At 41.6% G+C, this 21239-nt stretch overlaps 2 protein-coding genes across 2 annotated transcripts in view; both read right to left on the bottom strand.

Moving 5' to 3' along the window:
• The window catches only part of LOC308319208 (calretinin-like), a 37359-nt gene extending 36306 nt beyond the window's left edge, over nucleotides 1-1053 (bottom strand). Inside the window, exon 1 of the mRNA XM_080769138.1 lies at nucleotides 942-1053. The gene's annotated coding sequence lies outside the window, so the exon portion shown is untranslated. The remainder of the gene's footprint in view (nucleotides 1-941) is intronic.
• Nucleotides 1054-14005: 12952 nt separating this feature from the next.
• Nucleotides 14006-19434, bottom strand: LOC308318279 (putative sodium-coupled neutral amino acid transporter 8; the record flags this gene model as incomplete). Its single annotated transcript, XM_080767772.1, has 10 exons — nucleotides 14006-14108; nucleotides 14270-14321; nucleotides 14438-14640; nucleotides 15542-15689; nucleotides 16332-16446; nucleotides 16890-16947; nucleotides 17096-17200; nucleotides 17635-17791; nucleotides 18346-18544; nucleotides 19246-19434. The coding sequence occupies 10 exons, from the start codon at nucleotides 19432-19434 to the stop codon at nucleotides 14006-14008; spliced, it is 1329 nt and encodes a 442-aa protein (XP_080623898.1).
• Nucleotides 19435-21239: the final 1805 nt, after the last annotated feature.

The raw sequence follows: 21239 nt of genomic DNA, 5'->3' as shown, positions 1-21239 counted from the left end.
TATATAAAATGTAGTGGTCTCTTAGTCTCTTTAGTGAATTTTTTTATTTTAATGAGCCATAATCAATGATCAAGATTAAAACAAAACAGTTTTAAATACTTTATGCGCAATGAATTGAGAATATATGAAAGTTTCACTTTTTGAATTATATTACGGAAGAATTCACATTTTTTGAGAAGGAGCTATGGTATACGCAGGTTAGTCTACACTCTACAACACCTTCCACTAAGACAGTATTCAAAACGAGCCACAACTTAATCCATTTCCCATTTAGAGGCCAATTAATGGCTTCTAAATCCTAACAGTTTTCTGATAAACCCATGTTTCTATGTCAGTTGTGCTCAACCGTTTTCATGTCAAGAACCCCCAGAATTATCTGTATTTGACCACCGACCCCCATCTGAAAATATGTTGTTCCAGGGACCCCCCCAGAAGCAAAATTTTGCTCTGAAAGAACATATAAAGAGATGTAGATCTGCTATTTTAGTGCTTAAAACACCAAAAGGGGTTCCTCTTGCCCAGAATGGGTTAAGTATGTGTGCATGCACGCATCACAGGATGTTAAAACGCATGCTGGTGTTAATCAGAACGGGGCTCGCATGGCTCTCCCTCCCTCGCTCTTCATCTCTGTGTGCGTGCCAGTCTAAGCACTGGGTGGATGAACAATAAAAACATTATGTTGTGTGGATTATGAATCATAATGAATCAGGTGCATGCGTTAGGCGAGACATACCAACAGTCCTACAGGCTACAGTCATGAGTCCCGACACCCTAAACTAACCACGGGTGATTTGTAATCGGCCACGAGTTAGTTGTAAGTTGTAACTGGCCACGCATGTCAGGACTTGGGAGCGACTGTGTTGTCGGACTCATGACTGTAGGACTCTTGGTATGTCTAACTAACCAACATATGCACCCCAATGAATCACTTGCATCCCTACCTGAAGGCGCTGCAGATATTCCTGTGCCGTGTAATCCCTGATGATGTCAAGGCGCTGCCTCTGCTGCACACTCATACCATCAAACAGACGCAGGTTCTCGTTAATTGTCTCCACTTGCAGCCTGTGGAAATAGGAGCACACCTGCTCATGTTGCTCCAGAAACGATGGTGGGAGGAGGGCATTTGGGAAGAGCGCTTCGCGGTTAGCCAGGGACGGTCCGTAGTTCCGAATCAGCTTGGAGAGCAACGGCCTCACAGCTTCTTTGCCGTCATAGTGCAAGCACACGACATAGACTTCAGAGTTCCCAGCCTTGCTCGTGGCCGGCTTGAAGACGTTGACGGTGCGGAAACAACAGTTCAACAGGTAGATTAGGCAAATGGAGGAATGCTCATACAGGGTGAACATCTTAAGTACAAAGGAGCCACCGGGGCTTAGGAGAAGCAGTGCTGCTGTAGCCTCACAGTACTGCAGCGAGGCCACTAGAGCCTCCTGTTCGTCGGGATTCTCCTGACAGTCAAAACTCCCATCTGCCGTCACGACGTCAACACTGTGCATGTTACTGACGAACGTCTGCAGCTCAAGCAGATGCTTCTGGTTCATGACGTTGCCAGTGTTATCCGAGCCAAAGAACCACCACGGCAGCGTGTTGGCGATGAGCCGGTCGTCCACGATGGTCGTGTTGCCGGCGTTGCCCTCGTGGTAAGGGTTAAGCGTGTTGGCGGCCCAGCTCCAGTCGCAGTAACGCGTGCGCTCGCTGGTTTTGACGTAGTGGTTCAGAGCGGTGATGAAGGCCCCCGGAGCTTCACACAGATGCACAGTGTTCAGCTCTCCGTCCTGCAGCGCCTCTGCTGGAAGGAGGTCAAAGGTGCCCAGGATCTCATAGAACTTACACCAGGCCTGAGTGCAGATCTCAGCGTTGGCAGCGGAGCGCACGGCGGCGATGACCTTCCCCGCACGGTTGGTGGAGTTGGTATGCTGATGCCAGGTCTCCAGAATCTTGTCGCTAAGTTGGTTCTTCACAGCATTAAGGGATTCTTTTAGGGCCTGCAGGCAAGGGCTTTCCTGCGGGAGACATCTAAGAGAATCATTCGGATCGGGGATAGACCATGATTCCACAGTCGACGGCTTAGTGTAGGTTTTAAGCTTGTTGAAAAGTTCTCCAACCTCGGACACAATTTCAGGGTCACAGGCTGTTATATCACCACTAGACCGCTGCCTACCTCCTTTCCTTCTTGGTCCATGGCTTCTACTCATCTTCCCCATTGAAGAACCTACAAACAACAGGCAGAGGATAAACAGAATTAATAAGAGTATTAAAGACAGACAGAACAAACTTCATTATGAGTCGTGTTCTGTAATATATTGGGTCCTGGGTTCTGTAATATGTTCTGTAATTAGGGATGTGCCGATGAGACAATTTGGCCAATATTGATATCAGATATAATTAATTGCCATTATGGCTGATAACCAATATAACGGACGTTGATATGATCTCATTCTATATTTATAAAATATCATTATTTTGGCCATTCTGAAAAAAAAGGCTGAATTTGAAAAAAAGCATATTATAGTTATTGAAATGTTGGCTCATATCCCAACATAAACAGCTTGATATAATTTGCAGCCTTCATCATCACAAAAGGCTTTTTTTAATTTATTTTTCAACATAATTATAATTGGGAAATACAAATTGATGGCATTGTGACTACGAGCTGCGGCCTATTTCCTTTCTCAGTCAACATAATTATAATAAAATAAATATCTGCTAAATCCGATATATTATTTTACCGATACAGATTACCGATTAATTGGTTTAAGGCCAATTATATCGGCCGATACCGATGCGTTTGCTGATTAATCTCCCATCACTATCTGTAATATACTGGGTCCTGACGGCATGGACAACAAAAACTGTGGCTCCACTGTCCGTCCCAAGTGTGCAACCAGTTGATGAGACTGACCCACTGTACTGTGCTTTACACAGTTAACATTAACCGTCAGGCCTGCCTTACAGTATGTGGTACTACTGTATATGTATATTATGGTGGAGGAGCAAATTCACACTAATATTATTTACAGACTCTTGCCGGGCCTGGCCCCCCGCCCCGTACACTGCATCATGTCCCCTACATGCATGAGTGGTGGTGGTGGATTTCCATTGAAGCTCAGTGTTGTGAGGTGCCTCTGGGGCACGCTCTAGTCTAAAGACTACCAATACAAATGTCCAAGCTAATTGAGTGGCATTAACCATATAAACCCAAGCATCTCTATTCTGGGGGGGGGGGGGGCATTAGCCAAAAATAGCTACAAGCTCACAATGCATCATGACACGTTGTAAGCTTGACAAATATGGTCAACGACATAGATTAGGGTAGTAACAATTTATTACACAAATTGGGCCCTTGCAATTATTCAAAACTACATAACCAACTCAAATTAATACTCAATGGCAAAACAGTATTCTGCAATGTTATAGCCAACACGTGGGTTTAAAGCATATGGGGAAATACATAGCATAGAAATTCAGTATTCATAATGCTATAGGCCTATAGCTAGCCCCTCTCGGTACCCCTCGGTTAAGCTCTTTTCATCGCTTCCCTGTAGGGTCCCTCTGCCGTTTGTAAGCACTCAATAGAACGCAACTGTACTGTACATACGCTCCGTTCAGGCCGATCTGCGTTCTGCTTAAGCGTTGGTGAGATGTTTCAAAGATGCATAAAAGTGCTGTAGTGGGAGAAATTTCATTTGGCGCAGATGCCGTTAAGTATTTTTTTCCAGTTTTGGCTGCTCTGAAATTCTCTCATCCTTCCTTCCTTGACTTCCCATTGTACGGCGCCTCCCGCACCGAGACTGGCTAGCTGCACGTCCCTAGTTCCCTACGTTCCTGCCTCTGATCTGCTCTGTCGCAGCTAGCCAGTCTCGGTGCGGGAGGCGGTACAATGGGAAGTCAATAAGGAAGTCAAGGAAGGAAGGAGGAGAAAATTTCCGAGCAGCCAAAACTGAAGAAAGAGATTAAAAATACTCCCACGTTTCCGTTGTCTCCTATAGCAGTGCATCTTTGAAACTCTCGACACTTAAACGGAGCGCAGATCGGCCTGAACGGAGCGTATGTACAGCTGCGTTCTATTGAGTGCTTACGAACTGCAGAGGGACCCTACGGGGAAGCGATGAAAAGAGCTTAACCGAGGGGGCCTATAGCCTTCTCTTTCATGCCAATTACTTTTAATTGATCCCACACTGACCAAGGGGTAACAAATACAAGTAGATCTTTGCATTTACTTATTTCAAGAGCTTAGGATGTTTGTTTATTTTGTTGTGAAATACACGGGTATCATTTACAGAATGTACTTGGTTTTGTTTTGTTTTTTACTGGCAGTTTCAACTGTCTTATTCTGTACAGTAATGAATAGCCTACTACTACTGTGTGCGTTTTGTGTTTGTGTTTAGTTAAACAAACATTAACTGTGTTTGTTTTATCACCATCAAATCATAACATGAGTTATGTCTCTAAATGTTTTGATGAATTGAACAAGGTGGACCCTGTTGTAAACAAGTGTAATGCTTAATTGGGTCGTCCACTCACAGTTAGCAGTCTTTGTATTGAGTTTGTGCTTGAAATGTACTGTAATTCTGCAAACTGTTAATAAATATTTCAATCAATCAATCAATCAATCACGTGTGAATTTGGGGGGGCATGAAATCATTGAAATGAATGTGTTTCGGAATCACTGTCTGCTAGAGCCGTAAAAATCCTCCTTTATCGGGGTCACTGGCATGAGTTTTCAAATGGGGGGTCCGTGGCCTATTAAATGGTGATTTGGGGGTCCTCGACACGAAAAGGTTTGGGAACCACTGGCATAGGTAGCCTAATGTAACCAACTAACCGGTCATGTTCTTTCTAGTTTCTAGTTGTCGTTTAACGCGTGGCCATAAATAACATAACATTCATAGCGTTCTGAACGTTGTACAGGCAGCGACTCCATGAAATAATTATTTTAGCGGTGTCTCCTTTCACCATCCTAACGACAGACATGTTATCCTAACTTTTAACAACATTTAGCAACAGTAATGTAGACTAGGGAGGAGAACTCAACTCACCGAGAGAGAAACCAGGAAGGAAGTGCGAACCTGCCGAACCATGATGCTGTCACGTGATGTGAGTCGCGTGCGCAACAACTGCGCATGCCCGTAGCCCCTCTTTGTTTGTGCTTTAGTGTTTATTTAACGGTGTGTGTGTGTGTGTGTGTGTGTGTGTGTGTGTGTGTGTGTGTGTGTGTGTGTGTGCACGTGTGTGTGTGTGTGTGTGTGTGTGTGTGTGTGTGTGTGTATGCCACTGCAGTGTGCGTGTGCGTGTGTTTGACACTGTGTGTGTGTGTGTGTGTGTGTGTGTGTGTGTGTGTGTGTGTGTGTGTGTGTGTGTGTGTGTGTCAGGCTCGGCTCCAGGATGAAATGACTGAGGGGGCATTTAAAAATGGCGAGGGTGCACATCTAATTTTTATATAGTAAAACTATGCTGTATGTACATAAAAGTGAGGGTGCAGAATTTGGAACGGAGGGTGCTGGGCACCCTCTGGCACCCCCGTGGCGCCGGGCATGGTGTGTGTGTGTGTGTGTGTGTGTGTGTGTGTGTGTGTGTGTGTGTGTGTGTGTGTGCTTTACAGTGCCAAGATAAAATAAAACATCCATAGGGATCAACAACAATCAATTAAAATTCATAGATACAAAAATTAAATTAAATCACCCCTGTGTGAAGTGAGGGGCGCTCTTATCATGATCGTACTATACGGTACATCATCGGTAGCGTGGGCAGCATTCCGTTTCGGGTTTATGATCCGGTCGGACGCTGTTGCGGGCTGGGTCTTGACTGGGGGCTACACATACTGGAAGCTGGAAGGACCTTCACTAAAAACGCCGGGGCACCACTCCACACGTCCCAAACTCTTCTCCCTTCTGGCTCCAAAACTATGGAATGCACTTAGCTTCTTAGCTTGCGTATGATTCATGATGACTATTTTTATGTATATGATGTATTAATTACAATGTTTTTGTTCTTGCTTAATGTATCATCATCATTTCTCAACCACGGTCGAGATCATGGATTTCACAATGCCACGCCAGACTTCCATCCCCAGTTCCTGCTTACTGATGCATGTGTCCCTATAGCGATGACATCAGGGAATGACAGTTTTCTACTTCTAGTCTGCTTTGAGGCAGGACTCCAGAAAATAAGGGAAGATATAACCTCTTGATCAGCTCTGTACCAGTGGCCAGCAAACTGTGTTCTTCTGGATCGGACTAGTGAAGAAACACAGGGAAGGTTGCCGTATATTAGAGAAGTCAATGGGTGGCTCTTCCAAGAGAGATTTTGCGCTCTCATTAGAAGGTAAGTGCCATCCAGCCGTTTCTCTAATTTCTTTGAAAGTGTCCATGTCTTGGAGCCATAGAGTAGAATCGGCTCGACGGTCGTCCTAAAAAGTTGTCAAACTAATGCCTGTCGGACTGTTAGTATGTCTAACGGTTAACGTATGCACCCTGTCTTTCATGTGTGACGTGAAGTCATGTGGCAACCAAGTCTATGGACTTTTTACGGAACAATTTCTACATAGCTATGGATGATTTTTACCCAGCAACGCATGTCGGGAGCCACAGGTGAGTTTTAACCAGCCATGCTGACACCCTACCCCAAACCCTAACCTGACAGGGAAGCTACGGGTGATTTTTTACCCCGCAACGCATGTCGGGATCCATAGGTGAGTTTTAACCAGCCACGCATGTGTCTTACCGACAACCCATGTGAGTACACAGGTTCTCTGTTCCTACCTGACTCCGCCAGATGGTGGCAGTAGAGAGTACACAGGTTCTCTGTTCCTGAACTCAATGCTGCACCATCTGGCCAGGTTAGGACAGATCAGCCCATCACTGTATTTAAACCAGATTACTGTAGACCCCACCCCCCCCACACACACACACACACACACACACACACACACACACGCACATACCACCACCACCACCACCACCATCACAACTGCATAGCCTGTTAAAAGCCCTGGAAAAAAGGTATCCTCAGAACGAATACTGGACTACTCGCCCCGGTGCTTGCCAGTTTTTCCTCCCGGAATTTTCCCCAGTGAGGGGGATAACTTTGTAATATGCTATTGGCTGTTTGTATTCTTTTTGGAAAAATATAAAAAGATACTGCTGTGGAAAGGCTATATTATTTGACTTATATTGAACCTATAAACAATTTAGTATTATTTAGTATATGTAAGGTTTTGCCCCCTCAAATGGCACCTCGTCAGATAATCCCCACATATCCTACAACAACTTCTGTGAACAGACTTCACTGTAGTAGCTTTTCATAAATTATATTTGTACTTAGGCTGTTCTTCTGTCATGAAAGTTTATAGTTAGAGAAATTCAAAGTCCAGCCGTCTGCTGTCCAGCCTCTCCCACCCCTCACTGGGGAAAGTTCTGGGAGGAAAACAGAAACGGGGCGAGTAGTCTTGTTACCCTCAGAACACACGTAGTAGTTCCTTGTTACTGCTTCAATTATGAGTTATATGTAACAAGTCTTTTCATCTTATACAAAAGCATAATGGAAAACATCCGGCAATGCATCGTTGCAATGGTGTGCGTGTGCCTTATGCAGCCAGTTAGTGCATTGACCATACTGTATGCTGTAATGTATGTGCATTCTGAGTTGCGAGAACCCAAGTTCTAATCCAACTCCTGCTACATGTCCCCCTCTCTGCCCTGGCTCTCTTCATTCATTCTCCTCTCTAAATTGTGCGTAAAACTGTAAAATTCCAAACTTGAACAACGGAATCAATAAAACAATGTATTTCAAGTTACAGGGTAGTAGTGCATAAAACGCCCCCTAGTCCAAAGGACATCGCCCTCCCCACAAGCATGCCCTAATTGCCCTATATATAGCCAATGCCAGACACAGCCCTATAGAAGCCATGAGTCATGTGTGCATGTAAGACATGTGTATCTGTATGACCTTGTTTTCCTCGCAGTAGCAGTAGGCTATGATCAGGCTGTGAAGATCATCACAGAGATGAAAAACCTCCATCATCGGAATGCAGATCCATTATTGAAATGGTGACAGGAGATCTTGACCCCGTTGGGGGGCGGGTAATCGTCACAGTGGCGTGGTTAGGCAGTTAGCACAGGTGAAGGACAGGCCTCGGTCATGTGTTTAACCCCTCTGTGTGTGTGTGTGTGTGTGTGTGTGTGTGTGTGTGTGTGTGTGTGTGTGTGTGTGTGTGTGTGTGTGTGTGTGTGTGTGTGCGCGCGCGCGCGGCGTGTGTTGGAATTAAAACATTTGAAATCCTAATGTTAATTGTTTTAAATTAACTAATTATTCCAAAACCACAATCTTTTCATAAAAACAATTGTGGATTGTGCATTGATTGATTGATTGATTGAATAATTTATTAACAGTTTGGAGAATTACAGTACATTTCAAGCACAACTCAATGCAAGACTGTTAACTGTGGACGACACCACTTAGGTTATAGGGGTCCACCACCATGTTCAATTCATCATAACATTGAGAGACGTACAAATATACACTTAGCATTACATGACATCCCCCAATATTGCCATCTAAGTAGAATATTTCCGGTTGACTTCTTTTCATATTTCAATTATAATAAAACTTAATTTCAGATTATAATAATGAAGAAAGAGACAAGAACGTAAAAGCAAGGGGATGATAGTTTCTTGGTTGTATTTGAACCCAGTGCATTACGCTGATACTGTACAGACACAGTAGCCTCCAGGAGAGCTGTCCTGTATGATATTACTGAAGAGATGTTTCTTTTGTACCTAACATTGTTATCATAATGTGTTGAATATCATAATCCTTCTCTCATAATGTTCAAAATGGGTTTTAGAGGCAGTTTTATTTTTTTAATCCCCCAGGCCCTCATACTGTACAGATTTACACACCACTGGACAGCAGCATTTACACATGCCCTTTCACAATAATCAAAGGAATGTTGAGTAAGTTTTCTTGAATGTGCCTGAAGCTAACATAGCCTTCATTCATAACCCTGATGATAATCTTGCGTGGTCAGTGCTCCAATCTCGCTCCACTCGTAATGGAAAAAATAAGCCTGTGACCATGATGAAGACATTTGTGTACAGTTGTTTAAAAAAAATCTTCAACCTGTTGTATACTCCAACAAACTGTTTATGTTATGGTATAGACCAGTTATTTTCGGAAAATAACTAATTCAAACACCATTGTGTTACAATACAGTATTTGTGATAGATTATCTCTCACCAAATGTAAATTCCCAATTTGATATGCAATACATAACATTGTTTTCCAGGAAAATAAAAAGCAATTGAAATTCAGTGTTTTGTTCCCGAATCTTCCTCTTGTCTCCTCATATAAACCTCCTCTTTTGTCATTTATGAATATTTATGCTGGGTTTGCTTAGCTTGCAGTTCCCCCGGATTGCAATACAGTTCTTGGTCAAGTCTTGAGTTTGCATGTGCAATTCATACTCCACCATCGCACAATGTATGAGCATAAGAATGACCAAACACTGCTGTGTTTGCAGGAACATTTTGAAGAGGGTGCGATCACCAGGAGTTTAATCTGAAATTATCATCAGCCCTTTCTTACCAAATTCAGTTTACTGAAACAGTTGCAATGTATATTTGACCTCAGAGTGGAAGCATTAATTCATGCTGTCACAGTGACGGGTGAAAAGTTGGCTCTAGAAACTTTCGAGCAGCAAATAATTTAAGTGCACCTGACCTTTGGATCAATAGGTGCTATAATCTATGACAATCGCATCTCAGTTTTCACTAATGCAACATAGTACTCCTTAATCCTTTGTGACACTTGGCTGAATTTAAGTCATAATTCCCTTCACACTGAAAGAACTTTATGACAACTAATGAATGACCTATAATCTCATCACTCAGCGGTGGACTGAGGCTGTTTGAGGGCCAGGGGTGGAAAGAAATAGAAAAGGGCACGAGCTGCATCAGCACATTAAACGCTTTAGTGCATTTATAGTGAAACCGTTACAAACCTTCAATTCCTTACCTCATTTTCACGCTCTTTTGAAACCAATACACACATCAGACATGTTAATAGCAGCGCTAACCGCTCCTATGCACAGGTTTGTGTGTATGTATGAGCACGGAATGTGCTCAGCTGATTGGCTGAGCATGGAATGTGATGTATGATGATGTATGATAATAAGAGTGCCACTCTTTATTTATTTTTCATTTCTAAAATGCTAATGAAACACTCTCCAGATTAGTTTATTGGCTCCAAATAGTAATAACAATCCTGCCACAAAAGTAGATTACATTTGAAAAACAACAGCAAAACCAGGGGAGCATTTACCACTATTGAGGCACCCCATGAAGTCACAATGTTGTAGGAGTATGGGTTATGTTGAGGCCAACACATGTATAGGGCATTAGTATAACTCAACTGGCAGGGCACCCTAGAGCAGTGTTTCTCAACTGTGTTTATTAAAAATGTTATACTGACTCGGCACGCTACCGTGTTTTCTACACTGCAAGAGCACACGTCATGTTTTCCACGTTGGAAGGGCACGCCAGAGGGAAGGTCATGTTGTTTTGCATGCTGGACCACCATAGAAGCACTTCATGCTTTATCTACAGTAAATGGTGCATTTATATAGCGCTTTCATCCAAAGCGCTTTACATAGATTGTGCATTACATTCACCCATTCACACACACATTCATACACAGATGGCGGAGGAAACCATGCAAGGCACTAACCTGAACATCGGAAGCAATTAGGGGTTTCAGAGTCTTGCTCAAGGACACTTAATTCTGGGGGAGCCGGGGTCGAACTGGGAACCTCGCAATTTACTCTACCCCTGAGCCACTGCCGCCTTATAGTGTCATAGGGACATGATTATTGTGACATTAGTAGAGCAATTACTTTCCTGACTCAACAAAGGGAGTCTACCAACTCGCCTCAAGCCTGAAACAGCTGATCCGGTGCATCACAGGTACAAGGACATAAGTTGCATGAGGAGAAGAGACTGGAGCAGCACGGACATTTAGAGCCTTTTATTAGGTGCTAAAGTATACAAAGACTAACGTTTCGACCTTGCGGTCTTCATCAGAGTCCGCAAGGTCGAAACGTTACTCTTTGTATACTTTCCTGACTCATCTGTGTTGCTAATCATTGAGAGTTATTATCAATCATTGTGGGACTAAAACAAACTTTCAATCTCATGTAACCATCCCAGAATCTTCTTGCCCTACTTCAATTGAAAAATTATAAAATAATAAACAATATCTTACCATGTTATTTTTAATCACTTTTAGTCTTATTTGCTGGACAGGACGATGACTTCAGCACCAGTGATTTCCGATAAATGTGAATCTTAAAATATGATAGACAATTATGTCTTGATGTACGAGAATAAGCCAAATGAAAATCATTGTCATTGAATAATTATTGTTTTCATACAATTTATGAATGTTCCCATTCCTGGCTTTTTCCATTTCCTTGTCTGGAATTTCACCAACTGTTTTTTGGTTAAAGAATATCTTTGGTATTGAACTGAAATGATATGTCAGTCTGTAGTTTATAGCAGCATGAAAGAAAGTAATCTAAAAAATGTGTATAAGTATGCATAAAGAAAATAGGCATTGCACACCATGGGTCAAATATTGTATGAACAGCAATAGCAGCCAGACATCATTGTCACTACAGTATGTGCCATTGTGGTCTAGGTAAATTCTTTATTCTAGGCTTTGACACTTTTTGGTGGATAATATCCCAATGGTGCATTGACTGTACCATCCTCACTCTATGAGTGAGGATGACTTTGCGATGTTCGTAAACAGTACAACCAAATAGTCACAAATCTTGTGACTATCATGCAGTGAGGTCGGAGCATATCACTGCTCATCTAAATTGAAAATGCCACGGCTTCATAAGAATCAAGAATGTGCGCGTGTGTGTGTACGTCCCCATGCTTGCACGTGCGTGTACTGCATTTTGGGTGTGAGAGAGAGATAAAGACTGTACAAGTATATGTAGGCTTCTATTTCTGTGATGCCAGCATGGCTGATATCGTTGCTGTCCGGAGGAAACCTCATAACTCAATTGAGGTTTTTGATTTTATTCCATAAATCAGTGCTATTGAACACCCTTTACGTCTGTGTGTTGTTTAGAAAATATTGAACCAATTGAAAGTAGTAAAAAACGCATTAGACAAAACCTCTTAACTCCTTTGGACCCTCAAACTGTCTGCTAAAACAGCTAAATCCACCACCTCTCTCCTTCAAGTAATTGACAATATCTAAAGTCACCAACATTTATGAGGCAGTATTGCATCGTTTAAAAAAATAGGTTTCCTTAAAAATGTATATTTTTCCATTTCCTGAAAAATGAACATTTTGGAGTTATGAGGTTTCCTCCGGACAGCATAGATATGCTGTTTGTGTGGGTCTCTCTATGCATAGATATATCCCTCATTTTCCAGATCCATGTCATAACTCACTCTTACATTACCACACTCACATGCGTGCACACACAAGTGTGCCATAACTCCTTCAAGCCTGATGTCAGTAATTGATAAAACAGTGGTACCCGGCAGCAGGCCGCAGCTGTCACTCTGTGCAGCAATATCAAGCCAACAGATTTATAGGCTTATCATTCATAGTATTGGTTAAAGATCTGGGACATGTGGAGGTCAGTGGAAAAGCAAAGGGTAAAGAAAGGAAATATGAGTGCACTGTATAATATTAGCAAAATGGGGTGTGTGTGTGTATGTGTACTGTGTATGTATGCATGTATATATGTGTGTGTGCGCGCACACGTTTGTTTATTCAGACAAATGTACCTCCTATAGGATGGCAAATAGCACTATCAGTTCTATATCATTCCTGTCAGGCGGAAACCTTGTATCTCCATATTTCATCTTTTTATGTTTTTCATAAATGCTCAGTCTACTCCTTGTCACAGTGCCATGCAAACGTCAGCTATTTTATAAACATTTTGCCTGTAATGACATGCTCAAAATAGGCCAGGGACACCAGGTTTAAAGTGGTTAGGTCTTTCTGTGAGTTTTATACATTACATACATTTAAAAACAATAAAGTCTGCACACTGGATCATGCTCCATAGCTTGAAATGTATTAGTTTCCACCAGTGGAAGTGACGTTTCAAGCCTCACCGGGGCTTGATCAGCTGATGAGTTTATCGTTTTTTGGTTTCCGACCTCTGCCTGGCACCTGGTATTTTAGTGAATTGGATGTGCATGTTTTATTTATAAATGAAAAGTATTAAGAACAGCTTGTGACAGAAATATCTACACTGGATCCATTGGAACCTTAGAGTATATCTAAGATTGGAACACAGGATCTTTATTTTCCCATTTCCTGAATGCTTTTGACATACCAGGATTCTACCAACAGTGATAATAGCTATTGGCATCACCACCATTGTAAGAACTCTAGAACTGTAACCTATCTTTCCATCTTGGTATTACAGGTGCATTTACACTGCCATGTGCTTTCATGGCACAACACTGACCTCTGGCATTGCTTTGCTGCATGACACACTAGTCAAGCGTTAAAGCACACTATAAATTAACTAATAAATAGAAGAATTTGCTCATTTATTTTATAGATAAGAGTGAAAATAAATTACTAAAGCATACATAAGTGTATTTATACATTATTTATGTAAATGAGATTGTATACATGAGCAATTCAATTGTAGCTACTCTTCTCTCATATATAAATGTATATACAGTATATGTCATTCTTTCAAGGAATCAATTATATTTGGCAGACAATCGTCTGCCAAGAATCTATTTAGATCAACATTTGTTCATCACAAAAATGGAATATTATCCAACATATCACATTATATTCAGAGCCATAACATGAGAAATATTTTACCAAGAATTGCACATCCCAAAGTTTAAAAACTAGAATATAGACTAGATTTTTGACCAAAGCAAAATCCATTTGTGCAAAAAAGAACGTGGTATCCTGCTGTGAATGGCTTTGATGTGGACAGTGGTGAAGGAATTTAGAATTTGTGGACCATCTCCATCACAGCTATAGTCGTACTTTGTCCAAAAATGAAGACCCCAACAACAATTGTTACGACACCCCACCCTGTTAACAGCATTCTGGAAAAGGAAATGGATGAAGGGGAGCAAGAAACAAATCAATATGGGTCATCCATGCCGTTTGTAAAGAATACAGAGTATCACTCTGCACTTCTTCACTGTAAAACACAGATAGCGTGCATAACGGTATTGTGTCATTTGATGCTTATGTGCACTCTCACCTGACTCTTGGAGACACCGGCTCTGACTGCATTAGGAATACTAAGCAGAGACCTGTAACACAAACGCATATGAATGTTTATTACATAATTTACATTCTTGTGTGTCAAATGTGAACCCATAGTAACGCACACATATACTGTATATTATAGTGCAATTTCCTTTCATACCAGGAAAGATAAAGATGAAGAAGGCACTGATTCCTCCTATCACACTGATGACCTCGCCCATGTCAGGGACAAACATGGCAATGAGGAGTGTGACTGCGATCCATATCACAGTCAGGATCACTCTGCACCGGTTCTCAAACGAACGGGTGACAACACCCGTTCGATTGCGATGGATGCGCAGAGCCAAATTCAGGATCACGGATCTATATCATGCACACAAACAAAATGTAAGATATCTCACACACACACACACACACACACACACACACGGTAACTAATCATCTTTGGCCCAACGACCTCAACCACCCGTCTATCCCATTCACTCGGCCCCCTGCAGTCAAACTCCAAAAGCTCTGTTAAAAACCTGGGAGTCTTTTTTGACACGGCACAACATTTTAATAAACAATTCAGTAATGTTGTAAAAGTCAGTTTTTAACCAGCTCAGAACCATAGCCAAACTAAAACCCATTCTAACCCATACAGACCTAGGCACAGTCATTCATGCATTTATCACCTCCCGGTTAGACTACTGCAATGGCTGAGGGCTACAGACACATGGTTGAGGGGCTAAACAGACACATGGCTGAGGGCTACACAGACACATGGCTGAAGGCTACACAGACACATGGCTGAGGGCTACAGACACATGCCTGAGGGCTACAGACACATGGCTGAGGGCTACACAGACACAACACCAGAGAGAGCTGGTTCAATAGTGCAAAGTTATGCATGGCTCTGATTTAAACGCATAGCAAGTAGCCTATATAGACATGCGCCAATATGTGGGTGGTTAATGAAGTGCATATGCATGAATTACATGGCCTTTCTTCTGTATTTTTCTCCCAAGTGAGTTGGTATATCTTAGAATTGATTGAAGCCGATTTGATCAGTATCCAAATTTGCAGGTGATTGGCATATTTTGCCACTGGCTAGCGGATCTGTAGTGCCATTTGCGGTCTCAAGTCTGCAGATAGTTTTGGTGCGTGCGTATCCCTGGAGTGGATATGGACTAGTTATACAAAACAACACATCTCAGTTAGCTAAAATCAGCTTCGTTTCGAGTAGGCTACATACAATGCTTAATCTGTGCAGATCGGTGCTTACCTTCCCAGTAGCAAAATTATAGGATAGATGGTTACAATTGATATTCCAAACAGTAGTCTGGCAATGATCATAACCACATCATCTCCTGGATATGACATCAGAATATCTGAGGCCACAGTGCGTCCAAATGTCAAGAATCCATACACACCTGTCCATAAAGAGAATAACAATCCCAGGTTAAAGGTATAAACAGGTGGGTCAACATTGAAAAAAGGGCTGATGCACACCAAAGCGGTTAACACAACGTACATTTGAAGGACAAAACAATGTTTGGTAAAGGCTCAAAATTACGTTTGGTAAAATTATATTTTTGTTTGTCCTAGATATTGTGTGGGCCCTTTTTCATTATAAACAGGCCAGGGTGACCATTTTAGAGATGGAAAGAAGAGCAAGGAAAGCAGAATAGAAAACAGGTCAGTTAATCCAAATGTTCCTATACTAGAACGGCAAATAAATAAATACAGTCAGGTAGGCAGTCAGGTATTCCAGATATTCACCATGACAATGGCAAGGCAGTTATAAAAGGGCCATAATGATATAGTAATAGGTGTGTACTTGATAAGGTACACTACATGATGTACTACATTACAAAAAGCGGAATAGGTATGTTCCTCACAGTGCCTGAGGTTACCAATACCATGTAGTAGCAAATGCAGTTGTTTGCATATAAGGTTCAGCAGTAGGAAACATTAACCGATTTACAACATAGGTGCCGATGTGAAGAGAGTATGTGAGAGGCAGGTTTTGTACATTGAAGCCAACCGTATTGAGCATTTAGGAGTCAGCTCACCAGTAAGTGTATAGATGAGTAAACAGAAGAACATGGAAATGACAGAGATGATCACCCAGTGGGACATCTTCTTATTCTCCATGCTGCTGTAGATGGCTATACAGGCCTCATGGCACTGAAACATGCAGAAAGACCTCTGTAAAGACCTCTGTAAAGGATGACATGGTACTGCTACCCTATCAGACATACCAGCAGTATGGTGTGTCCAAGAAAGATTTTATTTTTTATTCAGTAGGGCATGTAAATTTAAGTCTACTTGAAGCTAGTTACTAATAGGTAATCCAACACATTAAATAAATAGTTATTGTTTACTTATTTTTGGTTAATCAAAATTACATTATTGTTGTGTTTTATACATTGTAAAGAAGCATGTATTGATCTGAAACATCCAGCTGAAAATAGTCCCTGGAGAGAACATTGATTAAGTCCATGTTGATTAAGTCCAATTCAAAGTCCATGGTTAATCAACTGCCCTACAATAAAGTAATTAATAGAAACATTGTCTGTGTTTATGTAGAATATACAGTATGGCATTTCCTGTAAGACCTAAAGTATTACCTGGAAGCCAAAACAGATGGTCGGTACAACACTGAACATTGAAGCCCATGAACTTATGCTGAAAATCACAGAACACAGTTATTATTTAACAAACTATAATAATATATAATATAGTAACAATGTCATAATAATGCTGCTATAACAACAATTGTTGATAGTCTGCATTGATAGTCGTATGCATTCCAAAAGAAAAACCTGTTACTGACCCTTGGCTGTGCTCAGGGGTTATTATGGCTGTATGACTCTCCATCAGGTAATATTTGACTATGACTGACACGCAGAGATAGCTGGCAGCCAACGTACCCAACACACTTACAATGAAAGAAAATCACTATGTAGCATTAAATGCAACTTTAAGGGGACAAAAAAAATGTTAATGATGTTTAGAAGATTTAGAACACTTTCCTCTGGGTATTCTTGTGTGTAATATGTGGTTTTAAATATTTTAAGAGTGAGCCCAGTGTCTCTGATGTCATGGATGGACACTGGGTTCAATTACTTCCTGGACTACATGTTGAGTCAGTAAGACAGCCCTCCCCCTATCCACAAGGAGGAGCAGTGCACCAAAGCATTATGGGGATTGTAGTCCAGGAAGGAAGTGAGCCCAGTGTCCATCACATCTAAAACCACATATTACACACATAAAGACCCCCACATATAACATATATTTCTTTTCAAAAAGGGTGCCTTTAAAAAGGGTCCCTTTAAGGAAAACAATGTGATCCGACAATAATTAATGATTTACCTTGTATATTTCTGTATGCCAATCTCTTTGGGGATGGACAGAGGTAGGATGAATACGATGCACATTATGAAGAGGTGAAAGCGCTGGTCTGTGTACCAGAAATATGGAACTTCTCCCTCGCTGGACCCGGTGACAGTCTCATACAAAGACACGCACACTGGAGGAGCACAAGGACATTGTGTGATTCTGAAGTGGGGAGGGAAAAAATGTCTGTGTTCCAAGACATCAGTATTCTGAGGACATCATCAAAGAGATCCAAGTGATGATTTCTCCCAGTTTGGGGATACAAGTTACGTTTCCCATGCGTCTCATTAACCCATTTTGGGCGGGAACCCCTTTTGGTGTTTTAAGCATTATGTTATGCTTCAGCTATTGAAAAATAGCAGATCGACAAGCTCATAGTGCAGCACCGAGTGCCGTGCTACGAGCTTGTAGGTCTGCTATTTTTGAAATTTGTGAAAATGTGGCACAAATCTTTGAATATATTCTTTCAGAGCGAACATTTTTAACTCAAATCTTTGCTTCTGGGGGGTCCCTGGAACAACATATTTTCAGATGGGGGTCCGTGGCCAAATACAGATAATTCAGGGGGTCCTTGACATGAAAAAGGTTGAGCACCAGTGAGATAGAAACATAGGTTTTTCAGAAAACTGGCAGGATTTAGAAGACATTTTGTTGAATCGAGCTCAGGTCTAAATAATAACCACTCACATTTCTCCAGCTGGTCCTGCACCACCACCAAGAAGGCCACACATATCATGAAGAGGTTGAAGCAAAAGCAGACCTCACACAGCTGACCTATAGTCCGCCCACACACCTCGCTCACTACGTCCTGATAGGTGTTCTGTCTGCTGACGGACGAGGCATAGCCCAGAATGATCAAGCCACTTATCAGGAATACAAGCGACACCTGAGGGTACAGGAGAACAGAAAAGCACCCATGCAGCGAGTAATCAATTTCAATTCAGTTTAGATGAAGTGTCAGACGCATAGGACGAGAATTGGGTTCCTTAAACAAATCAAGCACATACACAGTTAATTTGATTAATCGCTGTTAAGAAATTATTCGATTAAACAGTTAACAATTAATCGAAACTTCTGCGCTTCTATCATTGGGCAGTTTTCTGTGAATGTATAGGTGCCCCCCCTGACCCTGACCCTTCATTAGAACCATCCTGTGAAAAGAGGTCTCTCTTTCACACCAAGGAGAGAGAATGGTAACAGTCAATTTAGCCGTTAGCAATCCCCCCCATCTCAAACATAGGCTGGCTAGTGGCTTCACACACTTTAAGTTGTGATAGTTTTTGTAGCACAATCAAATCAATGCATTGCATTTAAGGTTATTTTACTCAGGACTAGCCCCATACTCAGTCCCTACGCTCATTCTGTAGGCTACTAGTATATAGCTCCCAGGACCAGAACAGCTCAAACTTTACTGATTTGTTTGTCTCACTGACTGTTCCAGAGTAGACAGACAGTGGCCAGCCATGCACCAGAAAGATATTAGGCCTATCCTAGGCCTATATTCGCATCGTCTCATTTTCATATTCGCGTATAGTTTTTAATGTTGGTCGATTCTAAACTAACCAACACTTTGATAGGTTCACTCACCAGTTCCACGCTAATGGCAGTGTTGACACCTCCAGCCTTCTGAAAGGCCCAGGGGAAGTTCAGCAGCCCTGCGCCCAGGGCAGACTTCAGCATGATGAACACAGCGCCGAACGAGCCAAGCCGTGGTGGTTCTGCGTGAGATGCAGACCTGGCCAGCAGGCTGATACTTTCACGAGCAAGTTCTTCCATGTTAAGAACAAGGGTCTTTGTTGTTTGTCCTGTTGTTCAGGACCTGTCAACGCCTAAAGAGTTTATTTCACTAATTGAAAGGTGGCACCTGTATTCTTCTTGTTAATTGCGAGCCTTCCTTTCCAGCTTTCCAAAGTACATGCCTGTTGTTTGGTTCATCACATCAGCGTGACTCGGGAAACGGCGGCGGTAATAAATGTTGCAAATATATATAGCCTTCCGTCCTACACACAGACACCCCCAACCCGCCCGCCCCCTACACAGTACACACACGACTCACGAGACAACATTTCGCAGTATTCTAATTAGACATTTGGGTGATCAAACATATCACTGCATGGTGAAACATTTGTCACTAGCATGATTCTCATTCATTCTCTCTCTCTCTCCCCCCTCTCTCTGTCTCTCTCCCTCCCTCCCTCCTCACCTCTCTCTGTCTCTGTCTCTCCCACTCCCCCCCCCCCGCCCCTCTCTCTCTGTCTCTGTCTCTGGGAAGACTAAAATGCCAATGGCCAATGACCATTTTAGCATTGCCTTTGCCCATAGATTTGATAGGGTTTTATATTTTTATTGTGATGATTACCTACTTTTCCTCTTCATTAATCTTTCTAAAATGTTTTATTCTTCTTTGATCTGTGAAGTGATCGGATTGGATTGCACATGCTGCATGTCTTGCATGAAATACATGATATGAAGATATGAAGTTTGATTTGATTTGAAAGAGTGAGTAATAATTAATTATACACCGCAACTGATGAAAGTATAGTCTTATCACATGCAGGCCTATTCAAAGACAGCTAAAACACATGCAGAGTTCTTATACTGCCACTATCAGCATCCCCTTTTCCCATTTAAATATATTATTTTGTTTCTGTTAGTACTGGATCATGCATTTTATTTTGCACAGCTTACCACTAGTAGGCTATTGCAAATTGGTTGGAATCAGTAACTAGTGACCAGAGACTCTTGTCTTGAGGTGTTCAGAAGACAAATCTGTCAAAATTGATAAGAAATTCATATTCTGTATATTTGTTTAAATACATGTAAACTAGAGAACTAACAAGTATATATTATGTTGTCAGTCATATTTAAGTTGCTGTTAGTTAGGCACATAAAAGCAAAGAAAATATGTAGTATTGAACTCTAAAAGGTCGACACAAAACTAGGAAACCATTCTTCTGAGGGGCACAGATAGGACTTTAGTGGCTTTTAATATGCCGATAAAAATATGCTTACAAATATAGGCTACCGGTATATATACTTCCATGGTTTTACTACATACAGCCTATAATATAGCATGGCTAGAGTCTTTTGAATCTCTGTATAAAGTCCCTACAATGCTCCATGGATCAAATGCATTGTCATAATCCATGGTTTCAATGACAGCTGCATTCATCTCTCAGACCACCCGTAAAGATGATGTAACCACCTGCTGTTTGATGTTCAGCTCAGTGCATTAGGATGTTGAGATGATGACAACAGGCCAGGCAACCAATCATATTCATATACTCTTCATGGATGGGTAGGCTACTACATTTGTTCAAGGTTTGCTTGCACTCTGTGATTATGTGAATTTGCGAATTTAGAGGTAATAGTATAAACATGCAGCTTCTATAGAAAAATATATGGTCCACTCAACTGTGTTAATGAACCCTCTGTGACAAATATAGTTTTCAAGTACAGTAAAATAATGTTGCTTCCAGGTTTTTTTTAAAGCAAATATAACTTGATATATACAGTATATTATAAATATTTATGGACCAATATAACTTGTAACCTGAAAACAAATCAGAAAGCAATAACCC

Source organism: Protomyctophum bolini, assembly GCF_963924005.1.
Source record: "Protomyctophum bolini genome assembly, chromosome: 1".
Lineage (NCBI taxonomy): Eukaryota > Metazoa > Chordata > Actinopteri > Myctophiformes > Myctophidae > Protomyctophum > Protomyctophum bolini.
Note: the sequence above shows the minus strand (reverse complement) of the source record. Positions and strands in the feature narration are given on the sequence as shown.